At 52.4% G+C, this 13,597-nt stretch overlaps 1 protein-coding gene across 1 annotated transcript; it reads right to left on the bottom strand.

Moving 5' to 3' along the window:
* Positions 1-12,813: 12,813 nt before the first annotated feature.
* Positions 12,814-13,356, bottom strand: LOC123049919 (pathogenesis-related protein PRMS-like). The gene has a single exon (XM_044472770.1). The coding sequence runs from the start codon at positions 13,354-13,356 to the stop codon at positions 12,814-12,816; it is 543 nt and encodes a 180-aa protein (XP_044328705.1).
* Positions 13,357-13,597: the final 241 nt, after the last annotated feature.

Genomic DNA, 13,597 nt, shown 5'->3' with positions numbered 1-13,597 from the left:
GCCATTGACGTAGGCGGGAAGGAAACTCCTTGGCCGAGCTCACACGATGCTGACTCCGAGGGTTCAGAGCCAGTGTTCAGAGAAGAGTCCGGCTAATTGATGGTTGCCAGAGACACTACTTCCTCCGGCTCTCCCGTACTGGGTTTAGTTGCTGCAGATAATCCGGCGGGCTCAGGAATCCCGTCTTCGGACATGGCGACCCGCTCCGGGTCTAAAGCCAGAGCGTAGGTTGGAGTCGCGAACCCTTGGAAGATCAAGTCTCCTCGGTTATCAGCGACATAGTCCAGATTTCGAAAACTAATCTGGTGGCCCTGGGCGTAGCTCTCGATCTGCTCTAGATGGCCAAGCGAGTTGGCCCGCAATGCGAAGCCACCGAACACGAAGAGCTGGCCGGGGAGAAAAACCTCCCACGGGACAGCATCATTGTAGATGACTGATGAAGCCATCGAACCTTCTGACGACGACTGTCGGTGTCAAAACCGGCGGATATCGGGTAGGGGGTCCCGAACTATGCGTCTAGGATCGATGGTAACAGGAGACGGGGGACACGATGTTTACCCAGGTTCGGGCCCTCTCTATGGAGGTAATACCCTACTTCCTCCTTGATTGATATTGATGAATATGAGTATTACAAGAGATGATCTACCACGAGATCGTAATGGCTGAACCCTAGAAGTCTAGCCTGTATGACTATGGTAATGTGTATATCTATGCCATCCGGACTACGCCCTCTGGTTTACATAGAGTCGGTTACATAAGAAGGAATCTTCATAGTTGATCGCCAAGCTTGCCTTCCACGCCAAGGAGAGTCCAATCCGGACACGGGTACAATCTTCGGCCTTCATGTCTTCATAGCCCACCAGTCTGGCCCATGGATAACAGGCCGGACGCTCGAGGACCCCTTAGTCCAGGACTCCCTCAGTTGCCCCTGAACCTGGCTTCAATGACGAGGAGTCTGGCGCGCAAATTGTTTTCGGCATTGCAAGGCGGGTTCCCTTTTCTCCGAACTCCAAGATAGTCTTCGGACACAGTGATAGTATCCGGACCTGTCACACACACCATACGTAACCATAGAGAAAATATAGTTTTACACGAATCCAATCCTCTGACAAAATTTTGTAGCATGACAGTACGTCTGACCGGTCATAATTCCAAACCGTTTTTGTGTTCGACGCCCCACGTCCCGAGGCACGGTTGCCATTGGCACGTCTTGTCAAAGCAGTGGCCGTGTCCCCTTATCGCGGGATTCTCATCAATGCGGGCATGGGTAACCCAACCGTGCTGTTTATACGGCCCTTGGGAATAGGCGAGTTCTAAGGCGAGTGGGGAGGCATTCAATATTCACTGCCTTTATAAGAGGATAAGGATTCCCTCTTTTTCCCTCACGCCTTCTCTCCATCCTCGCCCTTCCAACCTCGAGGTCCAGCGCCCCAGTTCTCATCTCCTTTCCACTCGAGCTAGCGCTCAACCATGTCTGGATCCGGACGTCAAGGCAAGTGGATGGTCTCCTCCGTTAGGGAGGAGGACATTACTGAGCTTCGGGCGGTCGGATACCTGGCGAAGGATATCGCCCACTGCCTGCCGGCTAAGGGACAAGTCGTCCCCACGCCGAAGCCCAACGAGAGTGTGGTATTCATCCCTCATTTCTTCCGCGGGCTAGGGTTCCCACTCCACCCTTTCGTCCACGGGCTGATGTATTATTACGGGGTAGATTTCCACGATCTATCCCCGAACTCCTTCCTCAACATCTCGGCGTTTATCGTTGTGTGTGAGGTTTTCCTCCGTATCCAACCCCACTTCGGACCGTGGCTCAAAGTCTTCAACGTGAAGCCGAAGGTGGTGGATGGCCAGCACGCAGAGTGCGGAGGAGCCATGGTGAGTAAGCTGTCGAACGCTTCCTGGCCGAAAGGCACGTTTGTGGATACAGTGAAGGAGTGGCAAAAACAGTGGTTCTATATCACAAAACCCCGCGGCACCATCTGGGCCGCAGCCACCGAATTCCGCTCCGGCTCTCCCATGCGACTTACCTCTTTGGTCGAGAAGAGTCCGAACTGGTGTTCGTCCGATGAGCTGATAGCGTTGTAGACGCGCGTCCAGAGCATGATAGCCAAGGACGTCAAGCTTGTCGATGTAATCCAGGTGATGCTAGTTCGCCGGATTCTCCCATGCGAGCGCAGAAGTCGCCCTCTGTGGGATTTTAATCCGAAGAAGCATCAAACCTTGGTGAGGCTCTTCGAAACCACCCACGAAGATGCCTGGAAGTTTCTCTTTAAGGGCAACGAGAAACCACCGGTCACGGATTCAGACCGTGGTCACGATTATAAACACCTCGCCAGCGAGGTAGGCTATTTCGGACGTGTCCCCAACTTAATTGTTTCGAGGATGATGTCTGAGTTTATCATTGCTTTTTCAGGATTGGATGGAGAGGGCAAAGCGGATTCAGTGTCCGGCTCCGCTGCCCGAAGAACCGGTCATCCCGCGTCTGGCGAAGATGCTGGTGCCGGCGCCATATAAGGCGCCGGAGAAGAAGGCCAAGAAGAAGGCCAAGGGGGCCAAAAGTGGCCCCCGTCGCAAGGGCACTTCGGACGTGACGTCCGAAGAAGAGGAAGCCCATTCCTCCGTCCCTGAGGACGACGACGCGGAAGAAGAGGAGGAGGTGGAGAAGAATCCTCCCCCTAAGGAGAAGAAGAGGGGGGCCTCCATGAATCTGGAGGCGGGAACACCTAAGAAGGGGAAGGGCACCCCTGCGGTCAACACCGCATGGGAAGTTGACAGTAGTCTGGAGCGACGCATCCGCACTAAGCCTCGGGCCGCATCGTAAGTACTATGACTTTCGTACATAAGTATACCCGGCCCCTCCTTTTTATTGTTTTGACGTGGTTAATTGTGCCATTGCAGTCCGGCCCGTGGGCAGCATCTAGTGATCCTCATCTGGAGGTTCGTTGGATCCGGCGGAAATGGCCAGTATGTTGTCGCCGCCTGCTTATTTCCCTGAGGCTAAGGACGACACCGAAGTATTGTCCCGGAGGACTGCTCCGAGCTGGGGAGGGTTCCAGGACGCTATCCAGGAGGCACCACAAGGGGAGACCTCCGCTCCCGGACACATGGGGGAGCAAATCCCCATGGACACTGGCGAAGAGGGTCGTATTGAGTTTGGCCCTCAGCCGAATACGATCCCCGGGACCAATACGGCCCCGGGATCTGGCGTGCGCATTCCTTCGAAGGAGGGGGGGTGCGCCAGTTCCACCGATGGCCCCTGTCCAACCAGGGGCGCCGGATAACCTGATGGAGGCACTACGAGGTGCCTCCATTGTGGATGAGCACCGTATCCTTATGGGTATGGTGATCGAGAAGCTTCAGTCCGCCAAGAGCGGACTAAACGAGGCATGCAACAACCTGTTGACAGGTTTCGAGGTAAGTCACGTAGAAAGAGAACACCCCGTGGCGACAGTAGCCCCTGAGACACTGTCCGGTGTTCGGAAAGAAAGACCGGACAGAGGATCAACCCTTTGAAGGATACTAATTTGATATTTCTAAATAAGCAGGCGTCGCTGTTGGCCGCGACTTCGCGTGCCGCCGAAGTCTCTGAACTGAAGCAAAGGTTGGAGTGGGCCGAGAACGAGCTCGGCGAGGTGAAGGTTCAGCTTTAGGAGAAGCAAGATGAGTGACGACTTGCTATGTATTCATAAAGAATAAACAGTAAGTATTGACCGGAGTGTCATAATATGTGTAGGGGCGGTGACCGAGGTTGAGGCCCTAAAGAATGCCCTGGCCGAGGTCGAGGGGAAGGCTGTCTAGCAGCAAGCCGCCCATAAGAAGCTCAAGGCCCGGGTCGGCGAGGTCCAGGAGGAGCTCCAAGACGCGGTGAAGAAATGCGAAGCCTTGGAGCGCGAGGTGTCGATTTGAGAGACCGAACTTACCAAGGCTCGCCAGAGCGCGGAGACTGCACGGAAGGAGGCCCGGGATACTCTTTAGGAGATGCAGGAGGCCAAGAAGGTTGAAGTGGGTAAGGCTTTTAACATGCAAAGCAAGTATGCGGAGAGGAAGTACCTTTTACTAACCCGGATTCGGAGTTGCCCACGGGCTTTTGCGGATCTGCCACGCAGCGTGTCTGATGCTGCGGAGTTCTTTCGAGCCGGCGAAGGGAATTCCACGGAGAAGCTGTTCTGGGCGCAGTATGCTGTGCCAGAACACCCGGTGCCCTTTGCCGATCAACTGAAACAGTTGGTCGAGCTGCACAGGATGGCCGAACTGGCCATGAAGGATTTAATAATCCGGCTGTGGCCAGCCGAAGCTATGCCTAGCAGTTATTTTGGCCTCGTGAAGCGGGTGATGGAGGCTTGTCCGCGGCTGGACGTCGTCAAGCGATCAGTCTGCATCGAAGGTGCCTGCATGGCCTTCGCTCGTTGCAAGATGTGGTGGGAGAAGATGGACACTGTCGAGGTGGCCAACGGGCCGCCGGAGGGCAAGGAGCACCGCACACCCGAGCGATATTTTGTGGATGTCCTGGAGGGATCTCGACTTGTAGCAGCGCAGTGCGGGCAGGACATTATTTTTGAATGAATGCATTCGTTTTTTGTCTTTGCCTTGTATGATGAGAACAAATCCGGTTTGTAATATAATGTTTGTTATGTTTCGATTGTTTCCTCCTGTGCGGCCGTGTTGTGTTAAATCTGAGGGTTGGCCAGTCGTCGGCTTCTGCCCTCACGTAGGTAGTACGGAGGTGTTCGGGATGTAATCTAAACAATCTTGACCCAATTATATGGTCCTTGAAGGAGTTGTTTAGCGCAACGAACCAGGAAATCAGACTATGCGGCTTGAACGCCCTCACTTAGCCATAGGAGTTTTATAATAAAACATAGGTGCAACCCTGGTATACAAACCAGAGTGATGTCAGCGTCTGACCGAGAAGTACCGATCCTTCGCGGAATGCGGAAAAAGTCTCCAACGATTTGAGACCTCTGAACAGCTGACCGGCTCTCGCCGCATCATGACAGTCAGTTTTTGGCTTTCTCTACTGAGGTGCTCATCTGGTCAAGGCCAGGGCACAATCGCAGTAGTTCTCCCTTTACTACCCAAGCCGATGTAGCAGAACGTAGGGTAGCAAGCACAAGAGCCGGGCAACCCAACTATTGACCAAAGACATGATTCGGAGCCAATGCATATAATGCTAAATTCGGGGTGCCGAACTTATCTTTAAGGAGTGTTCGGACTTTGTTGCCGTATTATGGGGCGACGAGAAGCCCCTGGCGGATATGAGACGTACCGAAGTGTACGGGTGCGAAAATATAAGTAATTAATGGTGAAGGAAAACAGAAAGAGAACAAACGTAGTATTTGGAGCCCCTTGACTTGGGCCATGAACTGTTTCCATTAGAGTTGGGTTAATGCGTCAAAGCGCATTTATACAAGTAATGCGATAAGCAACCGGCTATTTAGCATGCCGGAACGAGAGGAGAGCTGCATTTGGGTACTGAAAAACCGGTAGAATAGTCGTTGGATTGTTCTCTAGGGCTTCCCCTGTATTCCTGTGCTCCGTGCCAATCTGGTGTACTTGTCCTTTGACAGGACCGGTAATCAGGCCATTGGAGGAGGCCTGTAGAAAAGATACCCGAAAAAGGGAAAAAAGGGAAAAGGAAATAGTAAATATACCAGTGAGTCCGGGATCGGTGTAGCCGAACTACAAGCTACCTGTGCCTCCGTCGATGCCCATGGGATTTTGAGTGCGTAATTATGTACGCGTGGTGCGGATGCCGCTACCTCATCGGGACTGGGACGGAGGCCGAATTGCTAATCGAGCTCTTGACGAGCCGAACCGTCCTGTTGCAGTGTGGTCCGCACCCTCTTAGTGATGTCCAGGGGCTTGGCAGCCGGATTACGGTTCTGCTTGAGAAGGCCGCTCTGTACGTCTGCTGCTAGGGCGGCTGTGTGCTCCTCTGTTCGGAGGGAGCATTCAGTGTTGCCATTGACTGTTATGATGTTGCGTGGACCGGGCATCTTGAGCTTGAGGTAAGCATAGTGTGGCACTACGTTGAATCTAGCAAACACGGTTCGTCCGAGCAGTGCGTGGTAGCCGCTGCAGAAGGGGACGATATCGAAGATTAACTCTTCGCTTTAGAAGTTGTCCGGAGAACCGAAGACCACCTCCAGCATGATTGAGCCCGTACAACGGGCCTCTACACTTGGTATGACTCCTTTAAAGGTAGTCCTTGTGGGTTTGATTCGTGAGGGATTAATGCCCATCTTCCACACTGTATCCTGATAGAGCAGGTTGAGGCTTATTCCACCGTCCATTAGGACTCATGTTAGGTGAAATCCGTCGATGATTGGGTCGAGGACCAGTGCGGCTGAACCGCCGTGGCGGATACTAGTTGGGTGATCTCGACGATCGAAGGTGATTGGGAATGACGACCACAGATCGAATTTTGGGGCGACTGGGTCTACCGCGTAGACGTCCCTGAGTGCTCGCTTGCGCTCCCTTTTGGGGATGTGTGTAGCGTATATCATGTTCACCATTTTTACTTGAGGAGGAAATTTCTTCTGCCCCCCAGTGTTCACCTGCCGGGGCTCTTCTTCCTCGTCCTCACTTTGTGATCCCTTTTCTTTGTTCTCGGTATTTAACTTGCCAGCCTGTTTTATAAACCCAACAGTCTCTGTTGGTATGATTGGCTTGTTTGTCTGGGGTGCCATGTATCTGGCACGGAAGATCAAGTATGCGGTCCAGGCTGGATGGTCCCTCATTGTTCCTTTTGTAGGGCTTCTTCCGCTGGCCGGACTTGGAGCCGCTGAATCCGGCGTTAACCGTAGTGTCATCGGTATTGTCGCCATTGCTTCGGCGTTTGTGTCTATTGCGCCAGAGCTTGCCGGTGTTGTTCTTGGACTCAGAGGGGCCTGCCTCGCTGGTTGTGTTTTTGCTACGAGCCAGCCAGCTATCCTCACCCGCGCAAAAGCGGGTCATGAGTGCTGTGAGGGCTGCCATGGATTTCGGCTTTTCTTGGCCGAGGTGGTGGGTGAGCCATTCGTCACGGATGCTGTGTTTGAAGGCTGCTAGGGCTTCGGCATCCGGACAGTCAACAATCTGGTTCATTTTGGTTAGGAACCTAGTCCAGAATTTTCTGGCTGATTCTCCGGGCTGTTGGACTATATGACTTAAGTCATCGGCATCTGGTGGCCGGACATAAGTACCTTGGAAGTTGTCGAGAAAGGCTTCTTCCAAGTCCTCCCAGCTGCCGATAGAATTTTTGGGCAGGCTATTTTAGCCAGTGTCTAGCTGGCCCTTTTAATTTTAGTGGGAGGTATTTGATGGCGTGGAGATCGTCTCCTCGGGCCATATGGATGTGGAGAATAAAATCTTCGATCCACACTGCGGGATCGGTTGTTCCGTCGTATGATTCAATGTTTACGGGCTTGAACCCCTCGGGGAATTCGTGATCCAGTACTTCATCTGTGAAACAGAGAGGGTCTGCGGCGCCTCTATATCGGGCTGCGTCACGGCGCACCTCCGATGAAGTCCGTCTGTGGTTATCGGCCCGGGCGTGACTAGGTTTGTCACGTCCGAATAGGTAGCCGTCATCCCGAGTCGGGAAGCGTCCTCGCGATCCGTAGATTGATCTGGTGTGTCCTGCTGTACTGTCCAAATCCTGCCGAAGGCTGTATGTATGGTCCCGAGCTGTTTTGTCTCTGTTTTTACGAGGCGGTGGGGCGGGCTGTTGTTTGGCCTGAGTTGCCATTTTATCCCGACCGCGTGGTGGTCGGTCCGCCGCACTATCCCGACCACGTGGTGGTCGTTCCGCATTGCGCGAGGGAGGTATGGGCTCCGGTGCCTCCTCATCGAACTGAGGTAGCAGTTTGTGCTTCGGGTAACTCTTGGCTGGGCGCTTGAGGCCATATTCTTCGGCTACCAGGACGTCGGCCCATCTGTCAATGAGTAGGTCTTGATCTGCTTGAAGTTGCTGCTGCTTTTTCTTCAGGCTTTTTGCCGTAGCTATTAGCTGGCGCTTGAAGCGCTCCTGCTCGAGGGGTGCCTCAGGCACGATGAAATCCTCGCTGCCGAGGCTTTCCTCATCCTCGGAGACTGGACGATAACTATCGTCATCCGGGTCATCGGGCATGGCCTGTTTATCAGGGTTAATTTGCCCGTTGTCTTGTTCCTCATGTTCGGATGCAGCTCCAACAGGGTCTTCATTGTTTTCGGCATCGCCCAGAGTACTATTTTCTCCGTGTCCAGTGTTGTCGTCTTTTGAGCGACCAGGCTTAGAACGGCGTTTAGGGCGCCGGCGCTTGGACTGTGTCTCAGATTTTTTATTTGCAACTGGATCTTCTTTGTCATCGTCGCTAGTTTTTTTAGGTGTGTCAACCATGTACACATCGTACGAAGAGGTGTCCGTCCAACGTCCAGTGAATGGCGGGTCTTGGCCTTGCTCCTTGTTGGCATCGTCGTCCATACCATCGATGTCTTCGGAGCCATAATAAAGCACGTTGGTTAAGTCATCGACAGTGGCTATGAAGTGGGTGGCGGGTGGGAAGCAAAATTCCCCATCATCAGCCTCTAGATCGAACCGAACATAGTTCGGCTGTGAGTCCTTTTGCAAGGACAAACTCTTTAAAGAGTTTAGCACATCGCCCAAAGGTGAGTGCTGGAAAACGTCTGCCCCGCTGAATTCGAAGATCGATAATCGATCTAGCTCGGTGTCCGCAGGCGTACATTGTCCGGAACTTATAGCCGGAGACGAGTCCGGAGTTCTGTTGACGCAAATATTGCAGGGTGTCGAGTCCGTGTGCGGCTCCAACGCCATGGACTCTGTGGCCTCGGATGGCACAACCTGCTCCGGATCTAAGGCCGTTGCAGCAAAAGGAACCATCACCTCGATGTGATCCGATGACGGATTTAAGTCATGTTCATCGGGGTGAGGTGGAGCGATCGCCGTGGTCTCAAATCCCTTGAAGATCAAGTCTCCGCGGATATCCGCGACGTAGTTCAAGCTTCCAAATCTGACCTGGTGGCCAGGGGCGTAGCCATCGATCTGCTCCAGATGGCCAAGCGAGTTGGCCCGCAGTACGAAGCCGCCGAATACGAAAATCTGCCCGGGGAGGAAGGTTTCTCCTTGGACAACGTCACTATAGACGATCGAAGGGGCCATCGGACCTTTCGTCGAGGGCACAGTGGAACTCTCAATGAAAGCACCAATGTCGGTGTCAAAACCGGCGGATCTCGGGTAGGGGTCCCGAACTGTGTGTCTAGGATCGATGGTAACAGGAGACGGGGGACACGATGTTTACCCAGGTTCGGGCCCTCTCTATGGAGGTAATACCCTACTTCCTGCTTGATTGATCTTGATGAATATGAGTATTACAAGAGTTGATCTACCACGAGATCATAATGGCTGAACCCTAGAAGTCTAGCCTGTATGACTATGGTAATGTGTATATCTATGCCATCCGGACTACTCCCTCTGGTTTATATAGACACCGGAGGGATCTAGGTTACATAGAATCGGTTACATAAGAAGGAATCTTCATAGTTGGTCACCAAGCTTGCCGTCCACGCCAAGGAGAGTCCAATCCGGACACGGGTACATTCTTCGGTCTTCATGTCTTCACAGCCCATTAGTCCGGCCCATGGATAACAGGCCGGACGCTCGAGGACCCCTTAGTCCAGGACTTCCTCAACGACGCAGCGGAACTCTCAATGAAAGCACCAACGTCGGTGTCAAAACCGGCGGATCTCGGGTAGGGGGTCCCGAACTGTGCGTCTAGGGTCGATGGTAACAGGAGACGGGGGATATGATGTTTACCCAGGTTCGGGCCCTCTCGATGGAGGTAATACCCTACTTCCTGCTTGATTGATCTTGATGAATATGAGGATTACAAGAGTTGATCTACCACGAGATCGTAATGGCTAAACCCTAGATGTCTAGCCTGTATGATTGTGATTGCCTCTACGGACTAAACCCTCCGGTTTATATAGACACCGGAGGGGCCTAGGGTTGTACATAGTCGGTTTACAAGGGAAGGAATCTACATATCCGAACGCCAAGCTTGCCATCCACGCCAAGGAGAGTCCCATCCGGACACAGGAAGAAGTCTTCGGTCTTGTATCTTCATAGCCCATTTGTCCGGCCCATGTTACATAGTCCGGACGCCCGAGGACCCCTTAATCCAGGACTCCCTCAGTCGCTCCACCACGGTCCACACCCAACTAGTTGGAAAGGCAAGCTTCATGGAATTGGAGCCAAAGAGGAGCCAGCTGGGTACCAAGCGCAAACTCAAAACACAAGCCAACCTCAATCCCTCTCCTGCAGAGCCTCCCGACCGAGCCCAGCACCCTTGACGACGCCTCCAGCAAGGTCACGACGTGTAAGCCGCCGCCGCAAAATCCACTGTGGATTAAGGGTTTTCACCCGGGCAGGGGGGTCGGGGTGGAGAGCAGGGGACCTCAGCTGCGCCCCCATGGAGGAAAGCAGCGCCCTTGGGCATTGCCGCCACAGGGCCAGCCGGACCGGTCAAGGTTTCCCCCGATCCCCTAGCTGGCCACAAACACCCACCAACGCCGGAGCCAGTAAACAAATCGCTAGCACCCGTCGACGGCGAGAGAGAGGCAGCGGGGAAGAGGGATTTCGAACCTCCAGATCTGAAAAAGAAGAGACTTCGCGCCGTGGCCGAACTCCACCAATCATCCGCCGTCCGCTTGGTCGAGCATGCTGGCCAGCACCCCCTAGGAATGCCACCTGCTGCCCAACGCCGCCGCCTCATTGGCCGGGGCCGCCACCGCAGAAACCACTGGCCTCCGAGAGGGGATGGAGCGCCGAGAACCCCACCGCCACCTTCATCGGCGGCCGTCTACGGTAGCAGCGAGGGGAGGAAGGAGGTGGAGGGTTGGCGGCGGCCACGGAACCCTAGTTGTCCCCGAGTCGCCCGAGGGGGCAACAAGAGGGTCGGGCAGGATACGTTGTTGTTGCAAGGGATCAACAACGAAGAGTTTGATTGATCACCTGCTTGCTGGCACTGGCATAATTAAAGGATGCTTAAAGCAAAACTCTAAAGTTGCTTTGTTTTGGCTAGGAAGAACTTTAATAAAGTGTCTCATAGTATAGCCCATTAGGGGAGCACTTTGAACTCGTACGCACCCTTGCAAACTGATCATGTAACTTTTGTTGTACTGGACTTACTGTTGAACCTAAGTCAGTACGATCACTTCATTGAGTAAGTGATGCTGAACAATACATGAGTGCCCATGTGCCCATTATGGAAGAACTAAACTTCAAGAAAGCATCCATTCCATGGTTGTTGCAACACACGATGTTCTTATTTAAGCGTAATATGAGAGATGGAACAATACTTCACAAGGAAATCATATTGACCACCTGAGCCAACCAAGGAGTAGAGCCCAATCATTCTTAGGTTCATACATGCATGAAATTTTGTGCTCAACTGGAATTGGTCTGTGAGTTTCATTGATACCCACGGACATGCTAGGACTGGGAACCATCAGTACATGTAATTGCAACTTTGCAAGGCCCTCATGTCCTGCACGGAGTAACAACATCACCATTGTCAACTGGAGATGCACTCGTTCAGGAATACCAAAAGCAATGGAGAAGGTAGTAGAAGGCCAAAGCATAAGGGCAGGCGGAAGGGCCTTGGTGCTTCACACTTGTAGGTGTTGACTCATGGAGGTGAGGTGGACAACAATGAACAACATTATGAGGAAACTGGTGCTGCTGCTGCGAACCAAAACGAGGGTCGGGGGGTGAAGAAGTATAGTGAAAGCACTGGGGAAGGTAGCAGAAGACCAAAGTACATCGGCAGACGGTGAGTCTTGCAGCTGCACAACCCTTTGAGGATTGGCGGATGGATGTGAGATAGAAAACAATGAGGGCTATGAGATGAAATTGGCGAGCTTGGAAAACTTCAATGTATTGGCAGAATAAGATTCAGAAGAATCAAACACTGCTGATGGATATTAGCTGCAAAGCTGTGAGTTTGATCTACTGCCTGAAGAATACTGAAGGAACTCAAGAAGCGAAGGATGGCAGTCATGGTGCAGTGATCCAGATGAAGGCAATCCTTAATTGAGTTTTCTTAGGGACTAATGTAGCAGATTTTGTAGTCCAATTTTCAGTAACTAACTGAAATTGACATGTAGTACTCTCTCTACTGCTCGAATTCCCTACTCATATTGCCTGCATTTTACGGACATGTGAACTACACCTGCGGTGATCTGCAATTGATGTTTATGTCTCATGCAGCCTTGTGGAGTATTCTTCACCTTCACCTATGCTGATCATTGTCTTTTGTTATTGGTGCATGAACTGCCACTTTTTCTTTGTTTATGTTTCCTCTCATGATTTCCATGATCTGCAGTTATTATTTTTGAATACATTTTTCTTCTTTCTATAATCGAATCAGTGAAAACGATCTTCTATGCAAACTGTTTGGTTTTTTTTTTTTTGAAGAAACTGAAATCAGGATATCATGGATGGAGAGTAGGGTCGAGCAGATCAAGATTGCGGGGAGAAAGGCGTTTAGAGTGGTGGGAAAATAATCGTGTGTGAGGGAAGTCGAAAACTAGTCACACACCTCTGCTATTTGGTTCAGGCGATATCACCATCAGATTCAGCTACGAATAACAATGCAGTAGCGGGATTACAGATAAATAAAGTGGTTTACGGGCGAACTGAACAAAACAAAAGTAACGGACAGCTTCAGTATTGCCCATTACTTGACCAAAAAAACCGCCGGACCAAACGCCTTATTTCGCATCATATATTATTTGAACAGAACACATCTTTCCTGATTTAGCTTCCGTATATACTTAGTATGGCCGGTCGTTGTAGTCGCAGTCAGGGAAGTAGCTGCAGACAGCCACGGTGTCCGGGCTGCTCCGGCAGGTGCGGCGGGCGCAGCCGAGCTCTTGCGCTCTGCTGCACACCACCAGCTTGTAGGCCCCGCATTCGTGACCGGGCGCGCATGCGTTAGCGCGGTAGTCGTACCACCGCCGCCCGTTCACCCACGAGGCGGTGACGGCGGCGCCATCTTGGTAACCGCTGCCGTTGTAGGTGTTCTGCAGGTAGATCAGCTCGATGTCTAGTGGCTCCAGCTTGCAGTCGATGCTGAGCCGGTCCGCGTACCGCTGGGCGTCCTGCTCCAGCGTCGAGTTCCACGTCAGGGGTGCCACGCCGACATGGCGGCGCGCGTCGTTGTGCGCCTGCAGGAACTGCGTCGCCGTGGGCACGCTAGGGGCCGCTACGGCGACGCCATTGTTGCTAGTGCTGGGGATGCTGGCTGATGCCGGCGATGGTGAGACCAGTGCAAGCAGCAGGATGGCGGCGGCGCAGACGAAAGTAGACATGCTCATCTGTTGCATATGTGACTCTGAGCTCAGTTGATTTGGTGAAGTTTTAGAGGAATTGACGTGCTTATATAGGACAACACGAGGGGTTAATTGACTTGCAGAAGCGTATGCATCAGTTTGGAGAATTAACATGAAGCGCTCATCTGCGAGTAATTAATGGAATTCACTGCTAGAAACGATAATTAACAGGTTAGCCGTTTTGCATGTACATACAATTTCTTTAACACAATACAGACGCAAGCGT

The sequence above is a fragment of the Triticum aestivum genome, chromosome 2D (assembly GCF_018294505.1).
Source record: "Triticum aestivum cultivar Chinese Spring chromosome 2D, IWGSC CS RefSeq v2.1, whole genome shotgun sequence".
Classification (NCBI taxonomy): Eukaryota; Viridiplantae; Streptophyta; class Magnoliopsida; order Poales; family Poaceae; genus Triticum; species Triticum aestivum.
The sequence above is the reverse complement of the archived record's forward strand: the minus strand, read 5'-3'. Positions and strand labels throughout refer to the sequence as shown.